Source organism: Hyperolius riggenbachi, chromosome 8 (genome assembly GCF_040937935.1).
Source record: "Hyperolius riggenbachi isolate aHypRig1 chromosome 8, aHypRig1.pri, whole genome shotgun sequence".
NCBI lineage: Eukaryota > Metazoa > Chordata > Amphibia > Anura > Hyperoliidae > Hyperolius > Hyperolius riggenbachi.
The window spans coordinates 218,077,400-218,089,998 of NC_090653.1; the positions used below are offsets into that span (position 1 = coordinate 218,077,400).

At 41.3% G+C, this 12,599-nt stretch overlaps 1 protein-coding gene across 1 annotated transcript in view; it reads right to left on the minus strand.

The window, feature by feature from the left end:
• Positions 1-12,599, minus strand: part of LMX1B (LIM homeobox transcription factor 1 beta) — a 244,127-nt gene that overhangs the window by 7,130 nt on the left and 224,398 nt on the right. The window contains exons 4-7 of the mRNA XM_068248170.1: positions 8,676-8,854; positions 6,567-6,644; positions 6,368-6,434; positions 681-842 (exon numbers count right to left, since the gene is read on the minus strand). Of these exons, the coding sequence (XP_068104271.1) occupies positions 681-842; positions 6,368-6,434; positions 6,567-6,644; positions 8,676-8,854 (486 nt within the window). The remainder of the gene's footprint in view (positions 1-680; positions 843-6,367; positions 6,435-6,566; positions 6,645-8,675; positions 8,855-12,599) is intronic.

Below are 12,599 nucleotides of genomic sequence, written 5' to 3' on the forward strand. Positions count from 1 at the left end.
CATGCTCTTCCACACTCTTTTGATGTGTTGGCAATTAAAATATTTTTTTCAATCTTACTACAGAAAGCAGCAGACTCATGAAAGTTTGAAGTAGCCCATTCATGTTTTTCAAGCATAATGAAGTAAAGTTAGATTTGTGACACAAAATACTTTTCCTTATCTTAGCTGTTTTTTCCCTAAATTCAATCTAAATCAAACAAATGTAAGATTACTTCTTTATATTGGGGAAAAAAGGGACACTTGAAAACCAATTAAGACGTCATTATAACACTTATTTATTTAAGCTTTATATAAGGTATGTGGGCAGGCATCTCATGTAGTAAAGGCATAAGGGTCCTTATGCAATTCACTTTTCTCCTAAGTTTTCTCCCAGGAGATACTTTTTCAACTTCATCATTCTGCAATTCAAAAAGTACCAAAAAGTATGCAAAAAAGTACCGTCAAAATGATTCTGAGTATTTTTTTGCTTGCTGAAGGCTTAAAAGGCATTTTATTGATAAGATGTGAGAATATCACCAAGGAGAAAACTCGGGAGAAAAAGGAAATTGAATAAGGGCCAATGTGTACATATAAATTGAATGCAATGATCACAGTTTTCAAGATAAAAGCAAGCAATGTCATGCTACAATCTGGCTGAATGGCTATGCTCTGTCTTACTGTACAGGGTGCACGCAGCTTACCATAAGGATTCATGTGGTCACCTGGCATTTGAGGAGGGGTGAGTCCTTGCTGGAAGGGGTCTGTGCTGTAGTTGTTCTGATCCATCGAGACGATCTGTTGCTGAGGGGGGGCCAGAGGGGTGTATGAGGTCATCATCCCTTCCATGCGGCTGGACATGACCTCTGACGGGTGACAAGGAGCCACATTAATGCACTCAGCCCTGCAAAGTTTGTCATCTGTCTATCATTTGTCTGATAAGTCATTTCTTATGGTACCTATGGAATGTTTGATGTCAAATAGACCTCAATTATCTGAAACACATTTTTTTCTTTCTTGCAAATACCTATAAAAATCACAATGCCTATCTAAATTTGTCATGTTTCGGAACAGGACAGTAGAATATGCTGCATATATATCATGACACTTTAAAGAAAATCTGAGGTGGCAAGAAAATAAGTAGACTTCTCATGTCCTCCTTGACCCCACCGCCACTGGCCAGGACCCTCGGCTTCGGCTTACTGTGCAGGCTCACTCGTACTTGTGTTGGCACAGTATGGCTGTGCTTGTACACAGCAGGAAGCATGGTCGTGAGGACACATCAGACAAGCGCTTGTTGGATATATTTAGTAGGTCCTTGTGTGACAGTGGTGGGGACTAGGAGGACACAGGCATCATCTGGACTATCTGGCTTCCCTCTACCTAGGTAAGCATCTAACTTTTTTTTTTTCCAGCCACCTCGGGTTCACTTTAATTATCCATTTTCTCATTTTTCTTGTACCAATTACAGCCTAGCTGTGTCAACGGAATGTATCTCGGTCCAGCTATAGCTGGGGAATATACCGCACCTTGATAATGTCACCATATCCAGGAACACATAGTTCATGTGTACACTGAGTGCAGTTAGAAGAACAATCTCTGTAGAGCCCTACATTCCATAAACACAGCTGTGTGTACATCTCCTTCAACAGAGGAAACAATGACCTATTTTAATGCTATATTACTGCCCTGCTTTACAATTCTATATTTGCTACAAAGGTAGAGTTTCTTTTTAAGTTTTACAGGATGGAAATAGAAACCACTGTGACAGACTTAAAGAGAGATTATATAGATATATAGATAGATTAGCAAGAGTCATGCTCGATATTTTATTCAAAATTTGAAACATGGTTTAAGACATGGAGCATCAGATCTAGAATCATTAGTTCAATCCCGGTTATTTCAAGGAATTATGACCATCCGTGGGATGGGTTAGGGAATATGCATGAAACAGAACTTGTTTTCAGTGGAGGTTTAATTGGTTGGATAGGACTTTTCTATCGTTTAGGATTTTGCAGACTGCTTGGTTTAAAGATTTAGTAGGCTATAAGTGAGAATTAAGGCTCTACAAAGAGGCTGGATTACATTCAAAGTTAGGACGGATAAAGTTTGGGAAACATTTCAATTCTGGGCTGGATTTAAATTTTATTTTGTTAGTTTAAGGCAGCCTGACAGATCAGAAAGATTTATGGAGTTTTTACTGCAAGTTTGGTTATAGTTAAAGTTAGTGATGTGCCTCACATGCATTAAAACAGGGATCCTGCAGAAAAGCCCCCTTTGGCAACTAGTCAAGCTTAAAACGTTAAACTTAGGAAAGATCTTACAACATATCTGACTCCAATTAAATTTATTGAGGCATCATTTAAGAGTTTTTGATGCTTATCAATAAATTACTTGGAGTTATTAAGTACAGCCTTGGATTTTTAAGAAGTTAAGAACAGTAACATAATGCAGAAACCATATGGGACCTATAACAGCCAGCTCCTCCTGCCACTAGAGTTCACTGTTTGGTGACAAGTTTTCTATTACAGTGAAGAAGCAGGTCTGTTACCTGTTTCCCAACACTGAACCCTAGTGGCTAAAGGGAGCAGGATCTGATTTTATCAATACATTTCCAGGCTTCTACAGGTCATACATATAACAAAGCATATTTAAAAGTTCATATCTCTATCATGACAATTAGATGACAGTATAGGTGTTTTTTATAATTGTGGAAGACACATAACATCTACAGTAATGTTCCATAAAATACAACAGAGATGTTAACATGAACCTCTAAATTGACAATACCACTTGTGTGCACAAACCACAACGGTTTCGTAAATTTCTTAAGCTATGTGCACATTGGTGACTTTTGTCAACCAAAAAAACGTTATCCAGTCCTGCTCAGATTTCCTTCAAGCAGCTTGTACTGTCCTATGAAAAGAGGAGGGTGGAAGATGACCCAAAGGTGTCTTCCTGCGTTGGATCTACAGTAGTAGAGATGCATTGTACAGTAAGTGACTGCTAGAAAGGCAGCAGGAGACACTGAAGAATGCCTGCACTGGCAACTCTCACCCAAAGCAGCCACAAGCTATTTTATGTGACATCAAATGTGGACTCTATGTAGACATAAAGTACATTAAATCCTTTTATGGGTGCCGAGGAATTCTTTAAAGCTCTATAGCCCACATTACATCAAAGCTTTGACTTCTGGTTTGGAGTTGTGTCTCACCCCCCCCCCCCCCCCCCACTACTACTTATAGGGTATGTGGACTGCATGAAATGTTGCCCTATAGACCTAACATCAATATAGGCTCCTTGGTTACACAGAAATGGATCTATGGCAAAACCTTTTTTTCGGTACCTGCAAATAACACACAACAACAGCTAAAATCCTGAGAAATTGAGACTCAGCATATTATGAAAATACAACTTCATAGGTTACCTGCTGTGAAAACGGCAAATCAAAATGAGCCATTATTCCAGAGACACTGGCCGGTGAACTACCAGCCTTTGACTTTTCATGAAAAAGATGCTTTAGCTCCAACCCTTCACCCTCTAACACATTCCTATTGTCCCTTAATATAATGACTCGCTTCCCTGATCAACAAGGAAGCACTGAAGACACCCCTCCCCCCCCCAAACACCTTAATCTCTAGTTATCTGGCTTGCAGTTACTGCCATGTATCCCATTTTCTTATTTCTCTCTGTTTCAAACACAATAGGGGAATGATAGCTGAGCCTGAGTGAGTTGTGCGCCCCCTCTTACACTCCGCCCTGAGGCTGGAGACTTGCTCGCCTCTGCCTCACCCGCCCCTGATACACACTGCTCAGCAGTCTGCCAATCAGTGTGTTCTGCTCAATGGACAAAGAAAAGGGAGGAGGATGAGAGGTAGCATAGTTAGATCATGGTTCGAGCAAAGGAGAGTAGCAGTGTGAATGTGAAAGGGTGTGCGCTACTTAAATATGACAGCAGCAGAACATTTGTGAGATGAAATGAAGCAACAATGCATAATGGTGTGCTGATCCATAAGGTAGGACACTGGATTAAGGTTCATAAAGAACTTATGGTGTATGAAAAAATAGTAAAAATACTTTTAAAATCCTACAAATCCCTAAGCAAGCTAATTTTTCTCTTGGATATATCATAATGGTACATGCTAGGCTGGCTTCAGCATGTAGCATTGTAGTGTGTTGTGTTGGTGGTATAATGGTTAGGATAGCAGCCTACAGAGAGGTAGGCCTGGGTTCAATTCCTGGGCCTGGCCAATGTATGTGAGTTGGCTTTTAAAATCCTACAAATCCCTAAGCAAGCTCATGTTTCTCTTGGATATATCATAATGGTACATGCTAGGCTGGCTTCAGCATGTAGTGTTGGCTGTGGTGTAGTGGTGAAGAGAGCTGCCTACCAAGCACTAGACCTGGGTTCAATTCCCGGGCAAGGTATGTAAGCTGGCTTTTGAAATAATATAATTCCCTGGAAGACGAGACCCTCCTCCCTCTGGGAGGAGGGAGGGAGGGATGAGGGAGGAGGGAGGAAAAGGACTAAGGGAACAGTCAATAGGGTCTATGGGCTACTATATAGCATAAACAAGGTTCCATTTGCGATTATTATAATATTTCCACCAGAATCCGGAACTCCGCGGAAATTCGTAAAACTCCGACGGAATTCTCATAGCGACAAAATTTAGCTCTGGCGGAATCCGCGAATTCTGGCGGAACGGAATTTGTTTGTTCCGATCATCCCTACTTATGTGCCCCAATGTTTTTTTTTTAAATTTTAATCTTACTTTTGCAGCTCCTAGTGGTAGGGAGGGGGGCTTTTGAGAGGGATCCCTGCACGTGGTGCCCCCCTACTGTGGGGTTCCTGGGTGGTGGCAGAGCCCGAGGCCCCGCCTCTCATGTGCACTAGTGTTTTTTATTATTTTTAATAATTTTAAAACGATTAGTTTTACCTGTGTGGCTAGCCTGATGCTGCTGAATGGTCTGCTAGTTAAATTGATGGAGCAGCAGTGCATCCTGGAAGCTAAATACTAGGGTAATTAGGACATAGGCCACAGGTGTGAGATGGGTGGAGACACAGATAGAGACAGCAGTTAACATACATAGGAGCTCCTCAAGGCAACAAAACCATTGTGTGTATGGATTAGTTGTGTGTGTGATGAGTTGGCAACTTGGCACATTTTTAATAACCTATGCCTCTAATTATTGATTTATATGAATAAAGAATTATGCTATTTTATTGAACTGCTTGTGGTTGGACAAGCTTATTGGAATGCACACTCTCTGCTTCTTTCCTCTTAAAAGTTTTGCGGTAAACATACATAGGCGATGAAAAACCAAGAAACTGGAAACACAGACTAGAGATAAAGTGACAGGGAAACCCTAGAAGAAGAAACAAGCCACTTGTTGATGTCTAGTCGTCAGTAGGATAACATTATTTAAAAGGTGCAGGATGCCATTCAGATCTATGTTTCACTTATTTAGAAGAAGCATGCAGACAATCAACTGGCAGAAAGTCACTTGTATAAAAATGACAGTGCCAAACAAGAAGGCAATGAAAGCATCCATATTCATATTCTGACAAGTTTACGCATTACTGGTTCAACACGTAAAAATGTACGCGTTGAACCAGTAACGCATAAAAACGCATGTGTTAATGTTCCTGCACCAGTGGGAATGCGGCCCGCCGACCCCGAAGTTGGCAGAAACGAAACTAGCTGGGGGCGGGGGACTGGAGCAGCAGTGAGTAACTACGAGGGCACAGGATGGCTGCATGTGGCTGGTAGAAGCCCCAGGTAAGTGAAACTCATTTTTTTTTGCCTGATAATTCCTTTAAGGAATCAGTATATTTTAAAGAAAACTGTACTAATGGTAACTAGGGATCAGGCCTGGATATACATAACAGTAGCCTATAGGCACAGATATCTTGGAACCCTAGACTTTGCCCTCCATAAACTTACAAACCCCCACCGAACCGCACTGCAAGTGTGCTGGCTGGCCTCGCTGTCACTTTTATCTTACTTCCCTTGCCCATCATAGCTACAGGTTTTTACTTAGCATTAGGTAACTAGAGGAACCCTCAGTATTATTTAGCTAGCGGAGCCCCCGACTGAAGGGAGATCTTGTCAGTGGAGCACCAAGAGCTGGGTGAGTAATCTCTCATTTACATTCTGCTCAGGACTATGCATAGGGAAGGAGAGAGGGTAGCACTCAGGGCGGGGGAGTGAGCCACCTTACCATCATCAGGTGCCTGTAGGCACATGCCTACAGTGCCTTGTACATCTGGCCCTGCTAGGGATGATGACATTGAAAGGCTATTGACATTAATAGTCATAAAAATAAATCATACATTATAATGAGGTTAAGCTAAAGTTAGAAACATAAGTGAAAGTAGAAGTTTAGTTACCTTGACCAAGTCTCTGTGAATTTTGTTGTTCTTGCTGTTGCTGATGCCTCCGTGCTAGTTTCTTCATCTGTTAAACAGATCAGTAAATGGAGAAATTAATTCCTTTCCACTAATAGGAGATACCGATGGCAAAGCTTTATACTGAAAAACAAGCTGTTCAGAATAACCAATGGCATTAGCAGAAAATAATGACATTTACCTTTGCCCTTTGGTTCTGGAACCAGACTTGGACGACTCTTACACTAAGGCCTGTTTCTGCTGCTAAGGTCTCTCTGACCTGTAGAATGAAGAGAAAACTGTCATTTAGATGTACTTTAATCATCATTAATATATTATATGTTATGCACACAGTACACCTCTAAACTATTCCAATAACATGGTAGCAAAAGCAGGGGACTGTTATTGACCAAGGAAACCAATCAGATTTTAGCAGTGGGAACTGGAAGTAAAAACACTACCGAACACTGATTTCTGATTGGTTGTTAAAGAGAAGTTGTAAGGAAAAAGTGCCCAAATTGGATATTTACCTTGGGAGGAGGAAGCCTCTGGATCCTAATGAGGCTTCCCCCGTCCTCTTCAGCCTCCTGGATTCAGCGCTTGCAATCCCTGAACAACATGCAGCAATATTTACCTATCCGTGCTCCTGCGCCAAGTCCGATCGGGTCCGCTCTACTGAGCAGGCACAAGTCGCCTGCACCGTTAGTCGACTGCGTTGCCCACCGACAAAGTTGTCTGAGGATTTTTGGTGGCGGACAGTGCTGGATCCCTGAGTCTGAAGAGAATGTGGAAGCCACATTAGGACCCAGAGGCTTCCCTTTCCTGAGGTAAGTACCCCATAGGGCACTTTTTTCCTTACAGATTATCTTTAAAGAACATCTGTAGTAAAGGAACAAGCTCTAAATAAGCTCTAAATAAATTCCACTAAGACTGCATATGTATCCTTACAAGGTTTACAATTATCTGGTCCTTGGGGACTTGCCAACCATCTACAATCCAGCCATGTCATTTCAAGCCGCTAAGTGCCTCCATGACCATAATGCCTCTATTGCGGATTTAGTGTTTTTTTGCCAGCTACTGACAGTTTGCGGGGGTGGTAGAGCGATAAAGAACTCCTGCCTCGAGTTGTAACACCCACAAGGGAACTTAGATGGGTGCTTGGAGCCCAGCGGATGTCCAAGGGACTTGCTCCTATTTTCTCTACTAACTTTACCTTATCAAGAAGTCCAGACTTATGCTGGGAATACTCCATAAGATTTTTTGGCAGATAGATGGTTCGATAGATAATTTTGGACAGGTCCAATCTGATTTTTTTCTGATTGATTTCTCATACAAGTGAATGGAAATCAATCAGAAAAACAATTGGAAAATCATTCGGAAAATCGATCAAACAGCAAATCTGCTGAAAAATCTCACTGTGTATTCCCAGCATTAGAGGGGACAAGAGGTGAGAGCGATATGGCGGCTGTCATATTTATTTAATTTAGAACAATTGCCTGGCTTTCCGCTTGATCCTCTATCTCTAATACTATTTGCTTAGACCATGAACAAGCATGCACACCAGGTGCTCTGACTGAAGTCCGACTAGATTTGCTGCATGCTTGTTTCAGGTGTTTGAGTCAGACCCTATTGATACCAGATAGATCAGCAGGACTGCCAAGCAAATTGTATTGTTTAAAAAGAAATAAATATGGTAGCCTCTATGTCCACCTCAGGTTCATTTTAATCTCTGCACTACCCACATATATAAACCAACTGTACACTAACATAGTGATAGACTCACTTGAACACGTCAAACACTCTCAAATATGGCTGAAGCCAGTACCTACTCATAAAGACGTCATTGGGTAAGACCCCCTATCCTACTACCTCCCAAGTGCGCCTCTAGTGGCTGCAGCTCTCAAGAACGTTTAATCCAACAGGAGAAAAGTGCTATGCAATTATTTATTTAATTATTAGTTAGAATTATTATTAGATATTTTAACAGATAAGATGTTAGCTTCAATATACTAATCTATTGAAAACATGAACCTATCATTTAATATTCATTATCATCTGAATATTCATCCAACTCCTGCATTGATTCTTGCATCATGTGTGCAAAAAGCACAGGTGTAGGGAAATGGGGGAATAAATACGTGATTACCATTCTAATAGCTTTGTAATGGTATCAATATTTTTAGACATAGTAAGAAAGGAGGACATTTTTACTCAAAATAATAGCATGATTTGGTAGTGCTGATATGTGATGTAGTGATTCATGTAAAATGTAACTGTTGACTGAAAGCCCGCATTAAACAAAAATACCCACCTTCCTGCAAGGTTTTGAGGACACCTCAAATGATGCTTTAAATGCCCTTCTCTGTTGCGTTGTGAGTATTGTGCGTGGTCGCTTCGGCCTCCTTGGGTCCTTACCGTCATCACTACCCTTCCCTTGGTTACCGTGACACTTTGCTGGCTTCACATCAGCATCATCATCATCACTTTTCACTGCAATAAAAAATAGTTCATAATAACCTGTGTTCTTACATAGGGGCGTATCTTCTCATTTTGGTGCTCTAGACCAGGGCTTTGCAACCTGTGGTACGCGTACCACCGGTGGTACTTTGTTGTTGGCCAGGTGGTACGCGATAGGTTTGCCTGCCACTTAATTGCCTGTCTGCTCTTGTCCTGGTCCTTTCCTGCCTCCAAAAAGCTGGGCTCCCCCTCGTTTGATGCTTACTGTGCTGCCCTGAATACTTCAGACCTCAAAAAAAGTGCCCCTGGGGGGTACTTAAACATGGGAGGGGGAAGCCTCTTGATCTTAAAGAGGCTTCCACCTTCCTTCTCAGTAGAGGGGATCCAGTGATGGGACCCCCCAAAGATCTCCTTGTCAGGGCTTGTAGGCGTTTGTAAATGCGCAGTAGCAGCTCTCCGCTCGGGCTTCGGCAGAAGCAGCCGAGCTAGAGCAGGTCCGCTCTACTGCGGAGGCACACTGGTGGTACTTCAAAATTTTCAGGCGATAGAAGTGGTAAAATTGGTGAAAAGATTGAAAAGCCCTGCTCTAGACAAAGCATTCACTTGTTATCACCTCTCACTGCTCAGTATGTAATTATTTAAAAACTAAGCTTGGTATGATTGTTCTTTGATGAGCCCTAAGCAACTGCCTACAGTGCCTGTGCCTAAAACCAGACCTGTTGTTATACAACTGCTTGCACTTGCAGGCAAATGTGAAACAAATGTAAAAAAAATAGAACAATGAATGTTAATTTGGAGAGGAAATACATATATGCTGTCTATTATATGGGAAGTATGGCATGCATGTTTTAACACCTAAAACCAACTTTTGTTGTTGCCAATAAAACACAAACACTTTTTTGGCCAGATGGGAGTGCCAGAGTGCCAATAACACATCTTTGATGTTTCCCAAAGCTTTATGCTGCACTGAATGAAACAAACCTAGTAGCAGTATAGCAGCAGCAGCCATTTTAATTCAAGAGACTAAAAATTTTGTAGCACAGGGCAGGAAGCAGAATCTGCATACATAATGACATAATGAGCAAGCATGGCTGCAATCATAGACAGATACGATAAGCAAATCTCCATTGACCCAGGTAGAGAATTCTCTAGCTTTTGGATAATTAACCAGATACCAGGAGATCGATCTGCAGCTTCGATTGGCTCTGTTTCTTTCCTTTCTGGGCCAGTAAGCATTTCTATTTTTAATAAACTATATATATATATATATATATATATATATATATATATATATATATATATATATATATTCTGTTACCGTTAATTAATATACTGTTTGGAAACAGTATACTAATTATATTCCATTTAACTATAGCTAAGAGTACAGTTTGACATGAATGTTTACTAATTAGGCTTATCACATTGAGCTGGTCACAACCACACAAAAACTAAAAACATTAAGAGTACTACAGTTTCCCTATATGGTAATGCTTAAACTCCAACCAAACCCAAAATGGCAATCAAGGTGTGAGAAATTTATTTATTTATTTATTTTAGTATTTATATAGCGCCGACATATTACGCAGCACTGTACATAGTATATTGTCTTGTCACTAACTGTCCTTCAGAGTTACTCACAATCTAGTCTCTACCATGAGAAATGAATATAAGCAGAGCACAGAAACAAAATAATGGACAGGAAATCTGTTCTATGGGCCAGACGTGTGTTCCAGTGCATTACAACTTCCTTTCATAACTGGATTCAGCTGGTGGGTGAATCAACAGTCAGGTGCGACCATATAACACCCATAGTCAGAACAACAAGAAATGCCAACCTGCATCCCTCAAAATCCATACACCACAGTTGAAGCCATGTGTCTACATGAAGGGGTGGGACTTATAGCTACAGGAAGTAGTTAATGACTAATTGAAAAACCTTAATTAGGAAACAGGAAGCTAGAGGCAGCAGGAGTCTAAAGTCTGTATGCATAGGGGCATAGACGAGAGTTCAGTTGCGCAATGTGTTTTTCAATTTGAACACTTCATTTCCAATGGTAATATTTATAATTTACACTAATCAAGATGATTGCTTTGAGAATTTGCCTTGTGCAATTTTGATTTTAGTTGGTCTTTTTAAGCTGTGCTAATGCTTAAAAAAATTAAAGCTCTCTTGAAATGAATCATTAAAAAAGAAGAGAAAAAGGTAGAAAAAGACTTGCCATGCACTTAGTATGCAATTTTGAGTCATCCCTATGAACGAGCCTTTGGAGAGCCTGTGGTTTCGTTTTACAAAGGTTTATATATCATAGAGACAGGCTCTTACGCTCGCTACTTGCAGACTTTTCTGCTAAAACGTGGCAAAGCTATAAAGAAACCTGAACGGTAACGTAATAACATGCAGTGATATAATGACCTGCACAGCAATATTGTAATGCTTGTAGCTATAAAATAAAATGCTAGAGTTATAAGAACCTGCCGAGATATACAATCACATGCTGAGAAGGAGAGGGCACAGAGATAGATCAATCAGACACATGTAATGTGTAAAAAGAAGAATAATACCCTGGGCAGAACGCTCTGAAAATACAGTTCAGACAACTTCGTACAGGCGGCATAAACTGACTATGCATCTAAAATGTAAAGCCTATCTAAAGTCAAAAGATCAAAACATACCATTTGTTTGTATTCAGTCTGTTATGGAAATCTCTTATTGCGCTTTTTTTAGGCATAAATCTTAAAAATGTCTGATTTTGAAGGTCCTGATTTGACCTCCTGAGTCTGCCATTGTTAGTAAAGGTGAATGGGGGACTGTGCCATTACTAATACAGTTTGCTTATTTGATGCAGCTGTTCCAGATCAATTCAATTAGGAAAAATCAGTCATATGCCCCAGAAGTCTATGTAAGTATAGAGCTTCCAACAGAATGGGAGTTTCTTCCAGGGCCGGATCATCCATAGGGCACAAGAGGCTCTCACCTTGAGCATTGTGGGCCCGTTAAGGCCAACAGGTGAAATAAAGAGTATACGTTAAATGTGACTAACCTGCCCCACCCTCCTTCCTCTAGTGTTTTAGTTTGCATCTCTCAGGGGTATAACTAGCCCCTCCCCCCCCCCCCCCGAGTGTGGCAGCAGAGGTGCTGCACAGGTCCTTTTCCAGTGCAGGTCCCATGTTGGCAGAGATGGATTAAGATGTAAGGGGGCTCTAAGCAATGTAGATGATTTGGTGCCCTCTTGTGGTCCTTTTGGTAAGCTGAAATAAAGAGAGGACAGAGAAGGTGGCAAGTGGGCCTCTTGAAACCCACTAGGCCCCAAGCAACTGCCTTGGTTGCCTGGTGGATGATCCTGCTCAGAACGTTGGACATACATAGGAAAACAGGGCGGAAAAATCCTGCACAGCGTCAGTTCCTTTAGATCGATCGATGTTGGCCCAATCATTGGCTGTTGCTAAATATTATGTGGGCGCATTTATACTCGTGTTTAGAAGCACTGTTGCCGAATGTAGTCCGGCATGGCGTCACAATATATGGATCAAAGGGTCGGAAAATTATGAATGCACGCGTGCAATGGGGGTAGAGCTACAGTGTGCAACCCGCACCCTTCCACTGATGCCGCGTAGCTTTCTAGCTCTAGTGTAAAGGGGGGGGGGGGGATGCTCCAGACCCTGCTGCTGCAGCACTCACTAATTCACCAACACTCTTTCTTTCAGCTTCTGGGTGGTGATCTATAATATTCGGTTAGAAAGGTAAAAACAAACTTGAAAGTAACCTAAGTCCTGTAAG